The 23,519-nt window shown below is 40.9% G+C and overlaps 2 protein-coding genes across 2 annotated transcripts in view; one reads left to right on the top strand and one right to left on the bottom strand.

Annotated features, from left to right (window-relative positions):
• Positions 1 to 23,519, bottom strand: part of COLEC10 (collectin subfamily member 10) — a 173,268-nt gene that overhangs the window by 141,952 nt on the left and 7,797 nt on the right. Inside the window, exon 2 of the mRNA XM_082858751.1 lies at positions 22,433 to 22,523. The gene's annotated coding sequence lies outside the window, so the exon portion shown is untranslated. The remainder of the gene's footprint in view (positions 1 to 22,432; positions 22,524 to 23,519) is intronic.
• The window catches only part of TNFRSF11B (TNF receptor superfamily member 11b), a gene marked incomplete at its 5' end in the record, with an annotated part of 28,673 nt that continues 10,687 nt past the window's right edge, over positions 5,534 to 23,519 (top strand). Inside the window, 2 exons of the mRNA XM_082858458.1 lie at positions 5,534 to 5,648; positions 11,235 to 11,314. Coding sequence (XP_082714584.1) covers positions 5,534 to 5,648; positions 11,235 to 11,314 — 195 coding nt within the window. The remainder of the gene's footprint in view (positions 5,649 to 11,234; positions 11,315 to 23,519) is intronic.

The following is a 23,519-nucleotide window of genomic DNA, read 5'->3' as shown; positions in this document are numbered from 1 at the left end:
CACAAAATGTAACATACATATACCAAAAAATTGGGACAAAGGTCCCGATTACATTTCAAAGAGTTTATCCTTAAAAAGTCCACTCACCTAAATGTGCAAAGATGGACACATAATAATACTCACTGCCACATGGTTTGTAATAGAAAAATACTGGAAGCAGCTGAATTGTCCATCAGTAGAGCACTAGTTAAGTAAATTACGATATAGTCATATGCTAGAGTATTGTACTACAGTGAAAAAGAATGGGACATTTGTATATATGTCTGTGCCCATCCTCGGTCGGTTTACCCTCACAAATCATCCCCCTGTTCTTCTCTGTATCATGGGAGAGCCCACCAGCTCAAGCTGCATCCCATGTCTGCGGGTACCTGCCTGTGCTTGGCCAATGGAAAGCTCTTGAAAGATATTTGAGGGGCAGTATTTCTGACTGCAACTCTGTCTCTATAGAGCTCAGATCCCACTGGACAGAGCCACTGCGGCTCCGGCTTCCTTCTGGTGAGACAGGCCCCCAACTCTTCCCTTTGACCCGCCACAGTAGGGAGGTAATAGCTTTACGCTGTTGCTCACGTCTCGGTTGCCTCATCATCCTCTGTTTGACTTCTCAGCGATTGTATAACCTGTGTAACCAGTTCCATGTATTAAGTTCTCTCTTTTGAAGCCCTCAGACACAGTGCTGGTATGGAACAGAAACAGGGTCAAGGGGAGAAGCAACCTTTGGAACACTGTAGTGGATGCTCCTTTCTGCACGAAACAACAGGATATCTATCCATAAACATGTATTTGTACATGATCTGAACAATCATACAAAAATCATTAATAGTAGAAGCTTCTGTAAATGGGCAGTGGGGGTCTGAAGCGAAATGGAAGTTTACCCTCCACTGTATATGTGTTAATACTATTTGAATTTTTACCATATGCAGGCATTTAAAAAAGCTTAAACTTAGTTAAGCTAATAAAAATACTTTTCAATTTATGCTGTGATTTTTAGTTTAAGAGGGCTTTCTCTTGTATGACTTCGTTTGGACCTATGGCCCTGAGGCTGACAGGATGAAGGTCAGAGAATTTCTATCCCACAGAAGCTATAATGATCATGTCACTCCCGTGCTTGAACCCTCCAGCGCTTGCTATGGTTTTTTGGAGAAAGACTAGAATCAATTACACTTTGCAGCCTCACCACTGTCCACTCGTCTCTGCAGCCTCTTCCAGCCCAGGCAGCACCTTGCTCTCTGTGTACCAGCCTTACTGGGCTTCTCCTAGTTGCTGGAAATTACAACTCTCTTCCTCTCACCTCGAGGTCTGCTGACACCCTGTCCTTCCTGCCCAAGGGCTATCTTCTCACTACTAGTTAATATACATGAGATGTGGCTTAAAATCATACTGGCTCAGTTGCTCCAACTGTAACTTATTTCTTTCCATGTATTTATATTTGTGTGATTGTTCGATTAATACCAGCTTTCAGCGAAAGCGTTATTTTAACGAATGACTGACAATGTTGAAGTCACACTACGCTTGAGTGGGAAACCATAACTAGCCCTTACTGACCCCTGGCAACACTTCCAGATCCTTAAACAATGGGTGACTTACTCAAGCAGAAAGTGCTTGCCTTTCTGCACGTTATTTTTAAAGCAAGTACATGTCCATTTCTGTACAGAGTCTATAACACCTTGAAAGTCAAATAGCTTTGTGTAGAATATTAATAGTTAAAATTGTGTTTGTTAATGAAGAAACGGGCAAACATTAATAAAAGAAAATCAATAGGCTAACTGCATATTTCTACTCTTTTCTTTCTGTTCCTTCTCCTACAAGATCAGAAAAAGATTTACTAACAATGAAATAACAAGGAATATGTTCTTGTTCTTCTAGTTAATAACCTTTCCTCTACGTAACCTCAGAACTTGTATTTCCAGTTTTCAGGTGTGGGAGCTCAGGTGTAATATGTTCTAGACATTCAATCAGTCACTTCAGAGCCCACTGTGTGGCTGGTCTCCCAAAGGACCTAAATCAATCCCTGTCCTGCGTTTCAGGCATTTCTGTTATAATGATGATTACAAATGGCCTCCTGTATCAGGTGCTTTGCTGCTGTGCTAAAGAGTGGAAGTGTTTTCCTCCTGGGCTTCCCAATATTCAGGCACCATTTCTTTAAGCCATACAAATGGCTGAAACCGAAGCAAGGGCCATCAGAAACACGTGCAGTGAAAATGTGTTCAACATGGGGTCAAACTCAAGAGTTCAGGGAAGAGAAGATGAGGGTCATCTGATTAGGTGTCACCTAGAAAGTCAACATCACACGTCTCTGGTGTCCAGAAACAGAAGGTTAAATTTACGGGACACTCTGTTCAATGGCCCCTGCCAGTGAAGGATCTGTCACAGGAAGATGGATGTAGTCTGTCTGCCAAGTGAATGTTCAGACATTTCCACTTGGATTCAGTCCCGAATGCCCGGGTCCCTTCCAATCCAGGCTTAAGGTGAACTCCAGCTTCTGAGTGTTCAGGGCCTGCTACTCACTGTAGTGGGTCACATGGGAAGAGCCAGGGGGACTGGCCAGATTGCTCCAAGAATATAACAAACGACGTGACGGATAACTCAGAGTGTCTGTTTCCTGGCAGCGGGTGATTAATAAACAGCCCACGGTCAGGCCCCGACATGCACAGTCAATACACAGACTATTTTGTGACTCTAGACAAATGGTGCCCCGGCTTTTCTCAAGATGACAGTGAATTACACTCCCTCCCACTCTCTCTCTCTCTCTCTCTCTCACACACACACACACACACACACACACATACACACACCACCACCACCACTATTACTATTATTTATCAAATAGTTACAGGGAGGCCAGACGCTGAGCTCAAAGTTTCAAGGAATATCATAGGAAAATATATGATTCCTGCCCTCAGGAGCTTGTAGTCCCGACTTACCTTGTGCTTCTATAAATGTCTCTATGAGCACCTCGGATAAGAATGATAACAATAGCTAGAGTTAGTGAGCACTTACTACGTGCTAAACACTATGTTGAGTGATTTACATTTTTATCCAATTTAATCCTCATAATAACCCTCATAACCCTCTGAGGGCGGTATATTTTTATCCTCACTATACTGATTAAGACACCAAACAGAAACACAAATAAGTTAGTTAAAACTTGCCCGGGGTCATAGAGGCAGGATGTAGTAGATGTGGGGTTCAAGTATAGGAGTCAGTCTGGCTCTAAAGCCTGGTATCTTACTTACTCCCCGAGAATAATCAGCGCTGTAATTTAGTAAATATTTCCTACGGCCCAGGCACTGTGCTGAGTTATCTTACATGCATTCCTTTATTTAGCGCTCACAATTAGTGATTAATCTCATTTATGGAATACTTTTTAAAATGCTTTCATTTGCTCCTTCCCACATTTCTGTAATAGCAGTACTATTTTTATCTTACAGATGAGCAAACTGAGGCTTAGGCAGTCATAAAACTTTCCCAGGGTTAACACTGCGGGATTCAATCCTTGAGCAGTTTCCTCCAAGGCTTGACTCCTGCACATTAGCGTTATCTGACAGTTCAAGGAAAACGCCTTCAGATAGTATCCCAGACAAACATTATCCTGAGAAAGACAGTAATACTGCCATTTATATAGTGCTTAACTACTAACACTCAAATTTACTTGAGTCCCATGGTCAGTCTAGGTGCTAGTACCTCAGATTGTAGGTGTCAAACTCAAGTTCAAAAGCTGAGGGGCAGGGCTCCCCTGGTGGCACACTGGTTAAGAATCTGCCTGCCAATGCAGGGGACACGGGTTTGAGGCCTGGTCCGGGAAGATCCCACATGCCTCGGAGCAACTAAGCCTGTGCGTCACAACTACTGAGCCTGCGCTCTAGGGTCCGCAAGTCACAACTGCTGAGCCCACAGGCCTAGAGCCCGTGCTCCACAAGAGAAGCCACCGCAATGAGAAGCCCGCGCACCGCAATGAAGAGTAGCCCCCGTTCGCTGCATCTAGAGAAAGTCCCTGTGCAGCAACAAAGACCCAACACAACCAAAAATAAAAATAAATAAAATTTTAAAAAATGAATAAAATCTATCTTTAAAAAAAAAAAAAGCTGAGGGGCAGGTCTAGAGTCACACCACTTTGTATGACTCCCCACTCCCTGACCGTCATTCTTTCACTAGTACACTTAAAAAACCACCATGCTCTGGAGAGAGAAAGCTGAATAAGACCTTCTGTCTTCTGTAAGACAGTCAGAGCAGAAGAGCTGAATTCTTTCCCTCTAAATATTTTCTACTCTTGTGTATGGATCCACTTGGACCTCCTGGTGGAAAGATGTGGGTTTGAAAGGGCAGATACTCTGACCCCTGCTGGTAATACTTGCCCCTGGGGCCACTCTTCTGATTCTCTTCACCTTCCTCTCCTTGAACTCTGGTGAAAAGCAGAAATTGACCTTCTCAGGAGACAGAACTGAACACTTGGCCCTGTTGGGGAGACTGGCTCTGCAGTGTTTTTTCAGCATCCGCAAGCAAAGAGTTCTGGTAGCAACCTGAGAGCAAATCAGTAAACTGCAAGCCCTCAAAATGGGTCTACACTTTAGACGTCATCAGGTCCAACTTTCAGATAAGCAGCTGGTGGGAGTGGATGGGGGAGACAAGAACACTTCAGGAAAAGCACCAGACTTCCGCCAACAGCTTGGGGGCGGTGGAAAGACCTCGAAGAGGCAACTCCAGAAGTTCAGTAGGTAGGACAAGAAGGTACCAATGACCCTTTGATGATGATGGTGTTGATGAAGAAAACAGCTGCAAGTGTATCCCACAGCTTGCAAGGTGTTTCCTGCCCTAGGCAGGAAGTTTTCCTGGGCTGATTATCTCTGGCTCTAACTACTCCAGGCAACAAACGGTGAAGAGGAAAAAGCATGGGCTTTAGGACCAGACAAGTTAGAGGAGTTTCTTCTACATGTCTATGCAACCTTGGGGATTAATGACTGCAAACTCCCAGAGCAGTGCTCTGAGACAGGGCAGTGCGTGAATAAGAAGGCTTGTTATTGGAGGGCTCAGAAACCGCTGAGAAGGGGATCAGACAAGAGTGGAATACGGTGTCTGGGACGCACTGCAGGCTGCGCCCGGATCTTGGCTGAATCTGACTCTCGGGGTGGAGAAGCCCAGCACAGCAGCTACCCAGCGTGCGCCCAGCCCTCCCACCGCCGGCCGCGGCTGCCAGGGGGCCGGCCGCTGGCGGGAAGGGGTCAGGAAACCTCAGAGCCGCGCGTAGACAGCAGCCGCCTTGTTCCGCAGCCCGGTGGCTATTTTTTTTTTTTTTTTTTCCGCCTCCCAGGGGCCAGACATCCCTGTCCCAGCACCGCCCACCGCGCCCCCCCCGCCCCCCACCGCGCCGTTTCTTTCCGCCCTGGCTCTGAAAGCGTTAATCCCGGACCCCAGTCCCACTCCCCCGCTCCCGCCCAAGGTTCCTAAAAAAGAAAGGTGCAAACTTTGGTCCAGATAGGGAACGAATGATCAAAGCAAAGCCGATACTTCCTGTTGCCGGGACACTATATATAACGTGATGAGTGCACGGGCTGCAGAGACGCACCGGAGCGCTCACCCCGCAGCCGCCGCCTCTGAGCGCCTGAGGTTTCCCGGGGACCACAATGAACAAGTTGCTGTGCTGCGCGCTCGTGGTAAGTCCCTGGTCCGGGGACGCGGGCACCGGTGTCCCGGGCGCCTGGGGAGGCCCTCCCGGTCTCTCGACTTCCCCGAGGATTGATGGGGGAAAAGCTCGACTTGCTTCCTCTCCCAGGAGAGATTTGGGGTCAGGTTGGAACAGGAGACCTCTTTCAAGCTGATTGTGCTTCTCCTAGGGTGTCCCTTTACACTGGAAAGTTCCTGCTGGGTTTATGGAGAAGAGACGAGCTCTGGACCGTTTTTATTTGAATGATTTTTTATCCATTCTATTTATTGTCTCTCTTCATCTCAGATGGTTCATACCGTCTTTGCTTAGTTAACCTGAGCATCATCGTCATTATTATTATTATCATTAGCAATAAAGTGGTCTCTTAGAATCAAGATAAGTTGGGAGATGTCAGTTTTCTTAAAACTATTGTAATTAGAATAAAGTTTGGATGCAGTGAATATATGATACATCATTAGGCTCATTCCCCACTTAAGCAAATGCTATAGGAAATTTTGAATAAGTGGCACCAGAGAAAAGATCACACATGCACACACATTCTTTACTGCGCAGTTTAACATTTTACTAACTTTTTATTATCAAAATGGGATATTTCAGTTCTCAATTTCAATGTAATGTGAGATAATGTTAATTAGGTTCTAAAATATATTAAATAATTGAAGTTCAGCACTAAATAGAGCTAAAAGTTATTTTACACATACAATTTGGAAAAGGAATCTCTGTAACTTTTAGCTTCTTTTTTTGTTTTTAATTTGGATGTTGACCAATCAAATTAATAAGATTTGTATGTAGATTATTCTATGACCAATGTCTTATTTCCTTTATGTCACTAGAGTGTGGAATGCATTGAGACATGAATCAGACATTCATGAAAGGATAGGAAAATCCATATTTAAGCCACATATGTGTTTTGGAAGTTGTTGCAGTAACTGCATGAATATCAGTGTCCAACCCACAAAGAGTGAATGGAAGGCTAGGAAGTCTTCCAATGAGTTCCTGGGATACATAAACATAAATAAGTAAATAAATAGCAAAGTCACTAAAGAAAAGGTAGGTTAACAGGAGTCCACACTTACGTATGCTAATCTTATGTACCACAACAGATAATACCTATATGTGTATGTGTGTATGTATATATGTATATTATATAAAATAACTCCACCAATATGGATAGCATGGAGAACTTTTTAAAAAGTGAAGCTTTATTAAAACAGGACACATAGAGAATTGCACAAATCTTAAGTGTCTGAGTTTCTCAAAGTGAACACTTGTGAGCCAGCACCCAGATCAAAGAACACCACATTACCAGCACCCTAGAAGCTTCCTGGGCTTTCTCCCTGTCACCACTATGGCCGTGGCTAGAGGAATCAATATTCTGACTTCTAATGCCAGAGATGAGTTTTGCTTATATTTGAACTTTATGTAAATGAACTTTATGTACTTTTTTGTATCTGTTTGCTTTCACTTAAGGTTCTACTGTGAGATTGTCTCCAGTGTTGGATGTACAAAAGCGCATCCATTTTCACTGCTGTGTAGTATTCCATTGTGTGGCTACACCACAATTGACTTAATCATTCTAGTTTTTGGCTGGTATAAATAATTCTGCTATTAAAATGGGTACCCTTTTATTCTTCCTAGCCTTTTATATGCTCTCAAAGATTTAATTCATATTAAACATATTATCAGTAACTTTAAAATTTTAGAATTTCCATTAAATAATATATATACTTAATAGTAAGTGTTTCAAAATAATAAGTAGACAAATGTTTTGATATCTGGTCTGTATATGGTTGAAGATATATATTTAGATAATACAGCATCTACTAATGGTCGATGATACAGCATTATCAAAAGAGAAACCTTTTATTGTCTTGAACACAGTAAGTACTTTAAATAGGAATGATTTCCCTTTCCCTTTCTGTAGTTTCTGAGATTGACTTTATTTTATAAATAATTGAAAAAAGATACTTTGTACTTACACATGAAGAGTCCAAATGCCCTTTTGTAAACACCAAGATGTAGTTCTAAGAACTGGAAGCATTACAGCTATTTAGTCCTTTGTACCAGGCAGGCCACTAGGCACTAGGGACAGAATGGAAAACACGGACACGATTTCTGTCCCCATGGACCACATAGCCTAATGGGAAAAGCAGATATTGGATGTATAATAAGAATAACAAAAGGAGAAGCACTAGGTGACGTGGGAACATAAAAGATCCTGCCTTCCAGGACCTCATAAAGAAAGTTGCTGTGCAGTGGTTACGAACTTGGTTATTTTGGATCAAAATTCAAATACCAGGACCACTGCTTACTTGATGAAAGATCGTGTGGCAATTTACATGTCTCTTGAGTTTTAGTTTTCTATAAAATAGAGACAATAATATGTACACATGCAAGATAACCCCATAAAGTTCCTGTTCCATATCAACACTAGCTTCTAGCCTTATGCTCGCAGATAACTGTAGGGCGCTCTAGACCCAAGTGAATTACGTACACAAAGTGCTGACGGAGCTCATGGGAGGGAGAGATGGCCACCAACTGTTACCTTGAAGGAGCAATAGAATGTTTCACTGTTGGAGATAAAATCAAGGCATCCTGAATCTAAGAAGTGGAAGAAGGTAAAATTGTGAGGCAAAGTACAATTCTAGATTCTTTTTTTTTTTTTTTCGGTACACGGGCCTCTCACCGTTGTGGCCTCTCCCGTTGCGGAGCACAGGCTCCGGACGCGCAGGCTCAGCGGCCATGGCTCACGGGCCCAGCCGCTCCGCGGCATGTGGGATCTTCCCGGACCGGGGCACGAACCCGTGTCCCCTGCATCGGCAGGCGGACTCTCAACCACTGCGCCACCAGGGAAGCCCCCAATTCTAGATTCTTTTTGTGAGAGCAGAGGATATGCCTGTAAGCAAGCACTGAAGGGGTGTGGTCATTAGGACTCATGCCATAGTCATGGGCTTTCTGGAATGCTCACTGATGTAGCTAATTAGAGACCTACTCTGCGAGATGAGGTGGTCACATCACCAAGTCATTTCTTTCATGGCTGCTCAAGGAACCTCCCTAGACTAGGAACAACCTGGTCTAGGACTAGATTTTAACTGGTGGCTGAAACGTCCCAACATGGAGCTCTAGAACCATCCATTGGCCTTCTCAAAGCTAAGCTCTGAATTAATGTGAGACACTAGGGCTTGGGGTTGGGGGGCGGGGTGAAGCACTGGGGGGTAGTAAATGTTTTTTCTCTGGACAACTGCCTGATGTGTCCGTCCTCCTTTTGTTGTTGTTTGTTTTGGTTTCCTTCCCTTCCCCCAGTGGTTGAGTATATCTGTCTAGCCTTTTTGTTTGTTTGTTTAAGAGAATGATAACTCTGAAGTTTTGGGGAGAATCTAACATATACTCAGTCCACAACAGTTCTGAACCTCTGACCCTAGCAACCTTTCTGGCCTCGATCACCCATGAACCGTCAGCACAATTCCTAATTTCAATCTGGTCTTTAATTTTACTTCTTAGGTTAAAACCACAGTTGTCAAATTCCACTGGTCAGGGAAGAAGGCTTTCTGTGCCAGATGTTTTATCCACTTAGTTCTAGAAGGAGAGCTATGGCAGTGTCTATCAAAGGGGCGCTAAGCACACATCAAATATTCTTGCTCTCCTATCCACTAACTTGCCAGCTGGGTTTTGCTCTAAGCAACTCTCAGCCCCCCTGCCTGCACGTTCCCTTTTTGTGAAAGCTTTCTGTGAAAAGCATTATTTCCTTTTGCATCTCGTTGACCAGCAGTATTTCCTTTAGCCTGAGTTTCTCCTTTGTGGCCCCAAAAAAGAGGACTGGAAAGTATATTTCAGAGAAAGAGTAATTTTGTAAAAAATTATGTTTGCATTATTCAACGCCTTACCTAATGATGCTTGGCTACCCCTGAGGTTGTTACTATGGAGCAGAGATGCCAACATTATCTGTGTATTTGAGTGTCTTACCCTGTAGAGCAGTAGCTCTCCATCAGATCAGACTTCTTCCATGCACTTATTAAAAAAACCCTTTGTGGGCTTCGCTGGTGGCGCAGTGGTTGAGAGTCCGCCTGCTGATGCAGGGGACACAGGTTCATGCCCCGGTCCGTGAAGATCCCACATGCCGTGGAGCGGCTGGGCCCGTGAGCCATGCCGCTGAGCCTGCACGTCCGGAGGCTGTGCTCCACAACGAAAGAGGCCACAACAGTGAGAGGCCCGCGTACCACAAAACAAACAAACAAACAAACAAAAAAACCCTATGTAACAACTCCCTTGCTCTCCTGAAATGAAATTTAGAGCGCCTATATTTTACCTACATACAGAATTTTAAAAAATCAATATACTGGCATAACTATACTATAAAGGAGAAATAAAAAGAAAGTAATTTATAATAAAATAAGCTTCACTAGAAGACTTAGTGAAGTAATGTTATATTAGCATCTTTACATAGAATTGCCATGAACAGACTAGGAGGAACAAAGATGGGAGCACACGTGTCACACTGGGGTTCAAAACCATGATCAGTCCAGGCTTTGGTGCTGTGATTTTTTGAATGGAGAACAAATCTTGCTAAAGTTTGGAACAAAACAAAGTACAACCCTCTATCAAATTTTATGTTGTTAAATTCCTAGAAAATTCAATATGTATAAAAATCATGCGAAAACCACTTTATATGTATATACATATGTATACGTGTTTGTGTATATATATTTATATATATTTACATATGTGTATATATGTGCGTGTATATATATGTGTGTGTGTGTATATAAATATATAAAATGGAGTTCAAATCCAGGCTCATATAATGATATATATATATATTTTTTAACTTAGATCACTTATATCAGTCAATAGGACATTTGAAAGTATGTGGGACATGGGATTATTCTTGATCATTGGGGACATTTAGCAGCACATAGAAACTGTGACAACAGAAATCGCCCACAAATTTCCAGAACTTCTAGGGGATAGTACTACACCTGTGGTAAACAAAATATGAGCTCTTTGCAAACATAAATTTTCATGTGATTCATATTTATAGCCCCCAGGTCTGCACAGTGCCTGACGCTAAATGTGTGTTTGCTGAGTCAAAGGAGCTATGGTGAGATTTGCTGGGGTGTGTGTATAACCTACCAGCAATTTCCATGGAGATCCCAACAGAATGTAGCTTACTGCCGGAGATCTAACATTTTAATGTTAGCTTTGATCTCTTTCAAAATATAAATATAACACCCTACCCACCTGACCAGTATTTTAAATATTTTTTTGTCCATTTCTACTATGAAGATACATACCAATACCGTCGTGGAGGTCCATTCTTAAGAGAGCAACAAAAATGAACCAGATTTATATGTATACCCTTGCAGGTGCTACCTAACCTCAGCTGAATCCCCTTTTTGACCTTCCCATCAAGTGTTCATTCTTGGTTTGATAAATTTGATACATTCGTAAAACATCCCAATGGAGATGTCAAATAGGCATTTGGATTCAAAAAAGTTCAGAGCACAGGGGAAGCCTGGACTTGAGATAAGAAAATCTGGGTCATGAGCACAGAATGGGTTTTTTGTTTGTTTTTAAGCCATAGGGAAGGATATTTCACAGGGCAAGAGAGGAAAGGAGGGAGCAGCTCCAGAGTACATTTCTGATATTGACAGTCAGGTAAACAAAATGCAAATATGAACAGTAATAGCAGCCATGTTTAGAAAAGAAAACAAAAATCAAAATAAAACTTAGCAACCCACAAGAGCAGGAACTAGTCAATCAGAAATCCTAGCAACATCTGTAAACTATCTATGCAAGAAGAAAGAGTGAGGTATAGCCAACTTGAAATACACACGGTATTTTTGTGTGACATGTAATTAGTTTTTGGAACTCACTACCACAGAATATTTATTTTGGGGTAACTAGCATAGAAAGTCTAAAAAAAGAATTCTTTTAGACAGTTGTAGGGATAAGAATAGTGTTACAACACATTAGGTAAGAAGCTGTGTGGTACCCACTCCCTCTCACATTTACCTGGTCTTGCTAAATGAATGTTCCAAAGGCCAGAACAGTCTACAGACACACTAAAATGGTTTCTCTCAACTACAAGGTGACATAACTTTCCAGGTGCTTGGGTAGGTTTTATTTTTCACCCTAATTTCTCAGAAGCACCTGAATCAGACAGACCATAAATGGATAGAGGATGCAGGAGGAAATGAAAGGTCATTTCTGAAGGTCATACTTCTAAAAAAGTAGTGTGCTCCAAAAAGCCCTGATTTATTACTTTCTTATTGGGATTTTTAAAAAATCAATCTCTTTAGTATTATAGTTTTAATACTGTGAAAACATTGTTTAATTTCCTTGAAGCATCTTCTTTAAAACTAAAAAGAGCAGCCTTAGGATTTTCACTACAATTCAGTCTGCACCTTGGAAGCATTTTCTATAAGAGCCTCTTAAATAATCAACTTTAAAGTAGGAAAATCTGTGTCAAGATGAATTTAGATTTAAAACAAGATAGTAATTCATCTAAGCTTTGTGACCACCTTTAGTAAATTCAGTTTTCTTCTCTGGTCTTTGATCCCCAAACCTCCCTTGCCATGTAATGGTACTTTCTTGTTCAAAAAAACTATTTTTTAGTCTTAGAAAATATGGATATCAAGACCTTATTCTTTAGAAAGCCCCCCTCCACCATCAGTTGGCATCACCACCAACACCAACACCAACACCAACAAAAGTAATTTAGGAATTCATTTGTGGGGTGTAATGACAGTAAGAGCTCTACAACAGCAGACAAGAAGCAAGGGATCTTATTTCGCAGTTTTGCCTTAGATTCTGAGGTCCAGCCAGTGACTTCACTTCTCTGAGTCTTACTTTGTTCATCTCTAAAACAGGGGTGTTGGACCGGGTGATGTGTGGAAGGTCTGCTTTGGTTTTAAGTCTTTGTCATTAAAAAATGAATCAAAATTTTTTACTATATACCTGCTAATATTCCAGACATACAAAGATCAAATGGACTTAGTTATCTATGCAAAAAGTATACCAAAGAAATTAAAAAAAAAATCTATTTTGTTGCGATTGTCAAAGTTTCTTCTGCCCAATTGGTTTCATTTATAAGAAATTTTGTTTAAATCAATGAGATCACAAGAGGAAGCAGCTTTTGAAATGTCGCCTGCTTTTAAGTAGCAAGACTAGATCTGGGCTTTAGGATCACAGATTATTCTTTTAAACTAAAAACTATTTTTTCATTCTGCAACAAGTCCTTTTTGTCTTCAGCTAGCATAGAAGCCATTAATGTGTGTATTTTCATATCCCATATAGGTAGAAGCCAGGTCCAAGACATTCCCTCAGGACTTACTAAAGCGGTATAATTATGGTCACCATCAATCTCCTTAGGCTCCTTTTGAGCAGAGTTTTCAATCTGTATTCACAAGGAAGTACTCGACAACTGCATACTGCTCTTTGGAATAAGTGTCAAACGTTCAGGTGAAATAAGCATGATAATGGGTGGGTTGGCATGACCATTAAATACTGCACTGGAACTCTACATGGGCTGTTAGACACATCCCTCTGCTCCCACACTGTTTCCTGTCTCTTCTAACATCCAGTAAAAGGAAAAAAATCAACTAGATTGTGCTAAAACAAAGGTCAACTAGAAAGTGTGAGTGATGGTTACTGCACAATGATGTAGTCGTTAGTGCCGTTTGTAAACATTTTCCATTCTCCTCCCTTTCAGAAACATGGTAAGATTGTAGTTCTTAGTTTTCTCTGGGGAGCAAGGGGGTAGGGGTGTGAATAGTTCTGGCAATGACTTGTGAGTGTAAATGACAGAAGTCACTTCCACATTAGAGCACTTAATTGTCCATATATGACCTCCAACATTTTTTTCTCTTTCCCTCTTTCACTGCAAATAAACCATGTTCCAGGTATTAATTTCTATATCATCCTAGGTCCTGGACAGACGGCAATGCTAAGAACCTTCATTTTCACAAAAATCCTCGATATGTGGAGATTGGTATCTATTTTACAGGCAAGGAGACTGAGATTCAGAGAAGTTAAGTAATTTTCCCTAAGGTGACCTGGTTGAGAAGTATTTTCTGTCCTGTAGGAGCTTACATCTAGCAGCTGAGTCCCGTGAAAAATACCCATAAGGCAGAGCAAAGCTTCTGGGTTCCTTCAACCAGAGTTCTCTTGTCTGCCGGGGTTAAGAATGTCCTGGGATGCGGTTCAGAGTCATATCCTTGGTCAAAGTGATTGCAATGTATTTTTTCATCCTTTTTTCAGCTCCTCCTTCAGCTGGAGGGGGTCACCATGTTTTTGTCTTTGTTTTTTCTGTTGAAATTAAATGTCCTGGGCTCCTTACTGGACTTGAATTCTAAGTCCAGACCCATTAGGGTATAGAGCATGAGGCAAACGCTTTATATTTTAGCTCCTCATTAGAAAAGTGCAATCCTAGGGAAGCAAGAGCGGGTGAAAGAAGAGTAAGCAAAAAAGGAAGGCAACTTCAAGGGGGTGCATCACTGAGAAGCTGCTACTTAGTATAAAGTGCAACTGATTGCTCAGTCTCACAAGACCATCTTCCAGAGAGCCCGTGTGAACTACTGCATTCCAGGACAGAAGACAGAGAAGAATTGATTCACAGGGATAAATGATAGATAGATAGATAGACAGATAGATGACAGATAGGTAGATAGACAGATAGATGACAGATAGATAGGGGATGGGATGGCATGGATGGATGTATGGACGGATAGACAAAATATAGATCTTACTGAATTTCACATTGTGTCATAGGTGATCATTTATGTGCCTATCTCGTTAGTAATACTGCAGGTTCCCAGGGGGAATAGTCAATTGTTAAAGGCTTAGGTTCAGACAAGATTGGATTTGAATCCCAGCTCAGATGGGTACTAGCTCTGTGACTTTTGACAAGTTATTCAACTTCTCTGAGACTGTTTCTTCATCTATAAAATGGGGTTAATACTATCACCTCAGAGGTTGGAGGGGATGGATGACAATAGCATGTGAAGAAAGGGCTCAGTATAGAGCCTATTATGTAATGATGTTATAATATACTGTGTTATTATTATTCAGCATATCACCCAGGGCTTCCAGTATGATGTTTTGCATGTTGTAGGCACAAGATAAATGTCTACATGTTTAAATCACATCCTGTTTTATTCCATTTCCATTTCTAGTTTCTATTCCATTTCATAACCACCATGGCTGTTTTTTTCTAACTTTCTCTCACGAGCTGCCCTTGACCATATATTGATTGGGCTTCAATCTAGATCATTAGCAACCAGATTGACTCATAGGATGATGTGAGCAATGTATTATCTTTGAGGAAAGGTAGATATAAAATGGAATTTAAAAATTGATGTTCAAAAATATCAACATACTAGGGCTTCCCTGGTGGCACAGTGGTTGAGAATCCGTCTGCCAATGCAGGGGACACGGGTTCGTGCCCCAGTCCAGGAAGATCCCACATGCCGTGGAGCGGCTGGGCCCGTGAGCCATGGCCGCTGAGCCTGCGCTCCGCAACGGGAGAGGCCACAGCAGTGAGAGGGCCGCGTACCGCAAAAAAAAAAAAAAAAAAAATCAACATACTAAAATGTATTGCCCATTCTGAGCTCAAAATGCCAGGGACTGTAGCTGGAAAACTGAACTAGTGATATCACCCTTGTGCTTGTCAAGTGGGCCTGAATGGACATAATTATAAGGAAAATTGCAACCAGCCCTGTTGTTGAGTTGAAATTTTCAGAATTGATGCTATATCTCAAATCTGGTGATTAATAGAAGTCCAAGAGAAGAAATATTAAGATCTGAGATCCAAAATGTGGGAGATTTCTACACATCTCCCTCGGGAAGTCTTAAGTGTATACCTGCATTACAAGTTCTTTTGTCTTAGAGATTCTCTCATTTATTTGTTAATCTATCAAATGTTAATTACCTATAAACTCCTCTGAAGCAGCACAAGCCTCATAAGCAACTCTGTTCTGACAATTCTGGTTGATTCCAAACATAAACAAGGTACTGCTAATTAATTGAAAAAGCCTCCAAACAACTAGAGGAAACTTCTTGAAGGGAACCGAAAAAAACTCATTTAAAGTTAAGTTTTACCTGGAGACAGTTCTTCAGCCCCAAGGGAAGCAAAAGAGTGTAAAATTTGGCCCAGTGATTCATCTAATAAATCATAATTGCTTGTGTTTCCTTTCTCCTGTTTACCTAGCAAAAGCTGTTGGCAGCAAATCAGTTCCTAGTAGATGAACAGATTTTAATGCATTTGCTCTACATCCTGACCTAGAGACCTAATCCTGGCTATTGTGGAAATTATTAAGCAGTGGTAGACCCTCAGGTGGGGAACTGGCAGCAGGAGATAAACCTCTCAAATGAGCTACCTGCTTTTTTACACACTTACCTTTCAAATAGAAGCTAAATACAAATGGAATAGTACATGCAAAATGCCAAGCAAAATGAAGGATGCTTAAAAAAAAATCTTCCTTTAAGCAAATTCTGTCATCACTATCATTTTACAGATGAGAAAGCTGCAGATTTTGTCCTTGTCCTTGAAAATTTATCCGTTACATGGAGGCTATTTATCTGTGTCTGTAGAATCACCAGTAATCCTAATTACACATAGTAGGTACTCAATATCTATTGAATTGAATAAAATTAAAATAGATATATTGAATACGTGCTATGTATAAGACACCATGCTAAGCATTTAAGGTGTATGGAAACAAATCCTTTTCTATCTGAGCCCTCTAAGCAAATCTGTGGAACTGCCTTGAAATATTTTACTTAGACCAAGCAAGTGATACAAGTTGGGAAGATACTGAAACTGATTTTAAAAACAAGTCAGAGATGCTTTTTCTGGAAATGATTAAGAATAGGATCGATAATCGACTTACGGCATATTTTAGGTGTGTTACTCCCTACTGACCAAGAAACTTCAAAATGTCTCCTAAAATGAGACTGATTCAAAATGTCCCCCATTTCCCACCTCCTATGTAATTAGCATATGTAATAATGACTCATTCTTGTATGGAATCTTATTCTTTACCAAGTTTATTTGTGTCCCTTTACTAATTTTAAAACAATTGTATAGGGATAGATAAAATAAGGATTATTCTCATTGTAGAGGTAAGATAATGGCCAAGGGTTATTAAGCTGGTGGTCGAACTGAGCTTGGAACCCTGGCATGCAGGTTTCCAGCTAAAAGTGCTCCTGTAAATGCACATCAATCTAATGGATCTAAAAGCTGTACGCTTTTTAGATATTCTTATACATTATCCATTTAGCATTCTTCTTGAAACTTTCTGTGATATCCCTACTTTTTTTTCTCTCTTTTTCATCCCATCTTGCAAATGTCTGTAGGTTCCAAAGGTAAACATTTTAATCTTTTTTTTGCTTCTGTACAATATCCTTGGGTAATGCCATCCTATTCTCTGTTTCTAGAGCCATTTACGTGTTCATAACCCTGAAATCTGTGTCTTTAGCTGCGTTTCTATCCTGAATACCCGATACACGTAGTTAAGTGTCTACTCGACATCATCACTTGAGTCTCATAGTTGGAAGATCCAAAACTAAATTCACTGTCTTCCTCCATAACTGTTTCCTCCTCCTGCTGTTGGTAATTAATGGCAACACCACATATCTAGTAGTCAGAATTCATGGGCATGTTCTCTATTTGCTATTTCTAGTACCTCCCTCGCCATGCAATCAGCTAATATATCATACCTATCCCTTCCTCTCCTCCTTACCACTGTCTAATTTCAGCTTCTCCTCATTTCTGACCTGTTTCTCTATTGAGCCTTTTCTTGATCCTCTTTTTCTCTGTTTTACCTCCAATTGTTTTGCAGTGATTTATGAGTATTTTACATCAGCCTAGGCTTTGGGATGAATGTTCTAGCAAACAGGAACATTAACTTATTCAACCCCATTGTTTAGCAATATTTCCAGAGCATAGTAATTGTTTTAATAAGTGTTCACTGAATGAATGAATAAATAATTTAAGGAATGGAGGAAATAGGAGAGAAGTTACTACACTATAAGACTATAGAAAGTCAAGTAAACTAACCTTCATAGGAAAAGAGGTTTTTTTTTTAAAAAAAAAAAAAAGCTTTATAGTTTATACTACAAGAGATCTTTAGGAAACTCACCATGATATATATCCTGAATGTTTCCTTTCTTGGCTAAGATGAACTGTAAAATACTATGGTTTCCAAACTGACCAGAAGTTTAGCTAACTCTGGAGAGTCCTCAAATAGTTTTCTGTGGCAAAGATCATGACGAGGGATCACAAAAGGAACTCCCAAACCAAGTAGTTATTTCAAGCTTTGTGTGGGCTCCTTTTAATGAATTTTCCATAAACGGAAACCCACCGGGTCACTCATGGTTCTGTATACCAGAGAGAGCAAGCCCAGTGGTATGCGACTGGCTGCATTGCATCATGCAAAAATAAATTTGCTGGAGGAAGTGTATTCTTGTATCCTTTAAGGAGAAGCATATACTGGTAGCCTGCTGTAGTGAAATCACTTGTCATCTAAGAAATTTCCATCTCAGTAACTTTGGACAAGAGCTAGTCTTAGCACAAAGAAAGAAAAATCATCAGTTCATCTAGACTTTGGAAAGGCTTTGGTTGATCTCCTCACTTTCGTGATCTCCTAACACTATGCTCTCGAATCTGAATGAAAAGTTAGCATTTTAGGGCTTACTTTTGGACTACGCGTGAAGGCTATAGCGTAAGTTAGAGCATTTAGTAAATGTTAAAGGATATGGCCAAACAATAGTATTCTATGACACATGCTCTGGGTTTTAATTCTGCCTCTACTAATCACTGTGACCTGGGATGGTTGGTCATTCTAAGACTCATTTTGTAGCTTGTGGAGACTTAATGATGATAATGGTAAAACATCATAAAGTAGGTACCAACCAATGTGTTATAAAGATTATTTTTTAGTTCACCGCCTGGCACAGAGATTTAATGTGTGTTTGTTAGAATGGAATAGACAAAACAGAATTCTACCTTCATATTGCCCATTTTTCTTTCCACTACCATATAACTCCTAAATATGGCGAATTTTGTTAGAAATTTTATGTTTGGGACTAAGAGTTATGTGATTAATTGAAAGATCAGTTAAAGCATTTAATAATAAAAATTATATACCTATATCTTAAATATTTTATTTTGACTTAAAACATTTAAATAAACATTCATTCACCTGTATTTTGAGATATAGTCAAGGCCTTTCTTAGAATCTGTGTTGGCTACCTGGAGTCCCCTGCTGTCTTTCTTACAAAACCCTTATCTAAAATGTATTGCCCATCCATTTCAGTTTTGGAACTTAAAGACATTTTTGAAATAAATTGATAATATAGTCCTTCTGGATGTTTTCCCCATTTTGTTTTTGCAGTTGTCTCAGCTACCTCAGATGCTATGGTAGGGTTCTGTTGTTGTTGTTTTGTTTTTCCATGCCTCAACTTTATCAAGTCATCCCCCAAGCATTCAATTTACTTTTCATAGAAAAATAATTTTTTCACACCCATGTTTACTGGTTTACATAATATTTGAGTCTCCCAACTATAGTTACAACTACAGCATATATAGACACATACATACAATAAGCATCAACAGAGTCAGCAGCAAACATACCACTGACTTTTTTAAGAGAGCAAATGGGAGTTGGAATGCTCAAGGAGAAGGCATGGCTAAGAATCCGGAGAGCTGGGGCAGCCCTTGGTTTTACAGAGGGAATGGAAGGCATGGGTGAATCTGAAAACTGGAGGTTGATAAGAGAGTTCTGCAGTATAGGCATAGCTTGGAGATACCGTGGATTCGATTCCAGACCACCACAATCAAAGGAATATCACAATAAAGCACATCACATGAATCTTTTGGTTTCCCAGTGCATATAAAAGTTATGTTTACACTATACTGTAGCCTATTAAGTGTGCAATGGCATTATGTCTACAGAACAATGTATATACCCTAATTAAAAAGTACTTTATCGTCAAAAAATGCTGTCATCTGAGCCTTCAGTAGGTCATAATCTTTTTGCAATAATAACATTAAAGATCACTGATCACAGGGAAGTCCCTGGCGGTCCAGTGGTTAAGACTCTGTGCTTGCACTGCAGGGGCACGAGTTCCATCCCTGGTTGGGGAACTACAATCTCACATGCCACGTGGCATGGCCAGGGGAAAAAGAAAAAGATCACCGATCACACATTACCACAGCAAATAGAATGATAATGGAAAAGTTTGAAACATTGCAAAAGCATTACCAAAATGTGACACAGAGACACGAAGTGAGCAAGTGCTGCTGGAAAAATGGCGCCAATGGACGCTCAACACGGGGTTGCCACAAACGTTCAGTTGTAAAAAACACATATATTGTGCTGTGAAGCACAATAAATCAAAGCACAGTAGAGCAAAGTATTGTAAAAAGGGGTTTTACAAATAAAAGAGTGGAACAAGAAGTAGGAGGGGGGTTAGAGCAAAACATTTGTTTCCAAGTTCATTGGCTACTTAAACTCTGTCAATATTACAGTGATAGAAAGAAAAATGGTAGAGCCAGAAAATGCTTCAGAGAACAACTAATTCAGCCCACCCATCACCTTCACCCACTACCATCACCTGCTAATATTTGACAGATGAGGAAAGATGGTTGGGTTTGAAAGAGAACATTCTTTAACACAGTCCAACATGAAAGAAAAATGGAAGGTGAGGAGAGGGACAAAGCTACTATAGATGGAGCCTGAACTGTCCTTTCAAGAAAAGAGACATGGGGGGCTTCAGGAAGGATTCCTGGACTTGTGGGAGGCACTAGATTAGAGGACTTCTGGATTCCCTTCAAGGATTAGGGGTCTACACCTAATCCACCTAGAGGATGGATGGGTAGGGAATGGGGAGAGGAAGAAAGAAAAAATGGAGAGAAAATTCCATTTAATTTTTCTTTAAAAATCAAGCATAACCCAAAGCAGACTGGCCTCTTTTACAGACAGCACTTTATGCTTCTGCATAGACACCTATGTACGTGTCCCAGCCTTTGCAGATATTCATCAGTGGTTATGTTATGCACTGCACAGAAACATTTATTTTTGAACTCTTCTTAGACTTTAAATATTATCAGCTGGCAAAGGAGATAGAGCCAGTGTTAAGATGGTCTGTCCTCCTTTGGCTTCTTCCTCATTGCTTTTCTAGGAAAGGCAGAAGAAAGTGAGAGAGAGGACTGAGATGAAGAGCTTTATTAACTTTGCCCATCCTCTGTCCAGTAACTGGTTCCAGAAATTCGGTGCAGGAATTGGGGCTAACCAGATAGGGAGACTCCGTATCCAATAAGGGCCACACAGAGTTCTGTCATTTTACCAAAGTGGAAAATTTTCAAATACAACACAGAGGCCCAATGCAACTTGCTGAAAACAAGTCTGCAGTTCCTAACGGCTTTCCAATTTTTTCAAAAATATATACAATCATTCCATGCGGTAGTCGAGGAGAAATGACCTTCACCATTATAACTGCTCTCTAATCCTTATGTCAACCTGATTTATTTATTTTTTCTCTGTGGATTCGTTTCACCTAAGCTTCCCTGTATTTTGAAGAGATGGCAACTCATTTCCTAAGCATGGTTTCAGGAAATCAACAATGTCATGTCCAATTGCCTAGAAAAATACAAATTGCATCAGTATTCTTGGTCAGGTCTTGTATTTGTGGGGCTGCTTGTAGTGAGCACCATCTGTGGGGTTTTCCCATCTCATCCTCGTCACTTCTTGGTAAGAGAGAAAAGGGTCCGCTGATGAGTAAATGAGCCATGTGGGTGTGAGGAAGGGGGCGTGATGGGAAGTCAGGCGGGGGGAAGTCTCAGGACTGCTAGCCCTACCAGGATGGGGCTCACTCAGCAGCAGCAAGCAAGACAAAGGCATATCCCTATGGACCTCTGAGCTGAGCTTCTTGAAAGAAGAGAACCCTCAAAAGTGGCTTTTCAGGAAATTGAAAGTGAACATCAAGAGAAAAAAAGCATTTTTCATTGCTTTCCTGTGGCTTTGCGAGTTGCATCAGGAAAACTTCATTCCCTAGCGTTGAATATTTTAGAAATATTTGAGCCAAGCCCACACAGGGGCCTTGAAAAATATAGCATAATATGATTCGAATGACCAAGAAGCAACAAAGTCAGTTCATCTTGCTTCATTTCCTTCCAAACATTGATCGTTATTTGTAGTTATTTATTCTTTCCTTCTATGTTCTCTGCCTCCTCACTAGACTGTGGGCAGGTTGAAGAGCATCTTTGTTTCGTGTGCCACCATATGCTAAGATCTTCTACAATGCCTGGTACACGGTAGATGCTCAATAGATATGTGTTGAATGAACAGATTCCATCTATTTCTGACAAATCCAGACCAAACCACAGAGCTTTCACTCGTTACTGGTCCACTTCTTTCTCCTAATGTTGACCCAGTTTATCTGAGCCAATAGAAAACCCCAGGGAAATTCAAGAACATACTTTTCCCCAAAACCCTCGGGTCATGAGAGCGTCCTGAAAATACCACCGAAGCAGCCCTGGTTTTGCACTGTATTCTACTTATTGTTGGTTAGGAGTCCCTTACATCACAGCACTCTGAAAATTGCTCTCAGTTAAAAAGTCCATGGCCCTAGGTGAGATCTTTAATTCTTTCAATCTGGTTTATCAGCTCATATTAGGTCCAGACATCCCTGACCCTTGTCATGTCCCAATAAGAAGTGAATAGAATTACTTATTAAAATGCCCAAATGCGTATGAAAAAGGCCTTTCTTTACCTTTGTTATTCCTCTTTCAAAAGGGAGTGCTGTTTTCCTAGCTTGGCACACTTTTTCCAGGTCAATGGGTTTCTGTGAGATTTCCTGAGTTCTGCAAAGAAGAAAGTTTGGAAAAAATTATTGTTTGGCCTGCCACCTTCCCAAAGCCTGAGAACAGTCAGTGTTGATCCCTGTATCAGAAACAAACAATAAAACCCAAACAAACCACCCCTACGCACAAACAACACCTTTTCTTCTAATTAGTGTGAAGAACTACTTCAGTGTTCCCTTGAAGACCTTCTGAGATCTAGACTACAAGACAGAATGCCCATGTGGCGCTGCCTTCCCAAGCAGTACTCTTGCCTGCAAAATCTTTCTCCTACACACACAGCTCTTCGGCCATTATGGACGGAAACTTCTGAAACCCTGCCTGCTCCCTGAAGTTTTTCCCAATTAACCTTAAGAGAGGTGGTCATTTAATTTTCTAGACATCATTCACCTATGAGATTCAAGACTGCACCATATGATGTTATGGAGGAAATATGTCTTAAAATTCTAGGAATCTTCCAGTAGATTACCAGCTGCACAAAGACAAAGATCATATCTTTTATCATTTTTTTTTCTTTTTGGCTGCATTGGATCTTCGTTGCGGTGTGCGGGCTTCTCATCGCAGTGGCTTCTCTCGTTGTGGAGCACAGGCTCTAGGCCCGCGGGCTTCAGTAGTTGCGGTGCGTGGGCTCAGTAGTTGTGGCTCATGGGCTCTAGAGCGCAGGCTCAGTAGTTGTGACGCACGGGTTTAATTTCTCTGTGGCACGTGGGATCTTCCCGGACCAGGGATCGAACCCATGTCCCCTGCTTTGGCAGGTGGATCCTTAACCACTGCACCTCCAGGGAAGTCCCAAGATCACATCTTACTCACCAGCATATTTCTGGTATATTTCTGGTAGGCATGCAGTACATATCTGTTGCATGAGTGAATGAATGATCAGAATGACTGTAATCACCAACTGTTTACTTTACCATATGTTTGGAATCATTACATCTTAGAACGGGAAAACTAAAAGAAAAATATCATCTCGTCCTAAATATGCCACTGTGACCACCCCAT

Source organism: Leucopleurus acutus, assembly GCF_964270905.1.
Source record: "Leucopleurus acutus genome assembly, chromosome: 17".
NCBI lineage: Eukaryota > Metazoa > Chordata > Mammalia > Artiodactyla > Delphinidae > Leucopleurus > Leucopleurus acutus.
Note: the sequence above shows the minus strand (reverse complement) of the source record. Positions and strands in the feature narration are given on the sequence as shown.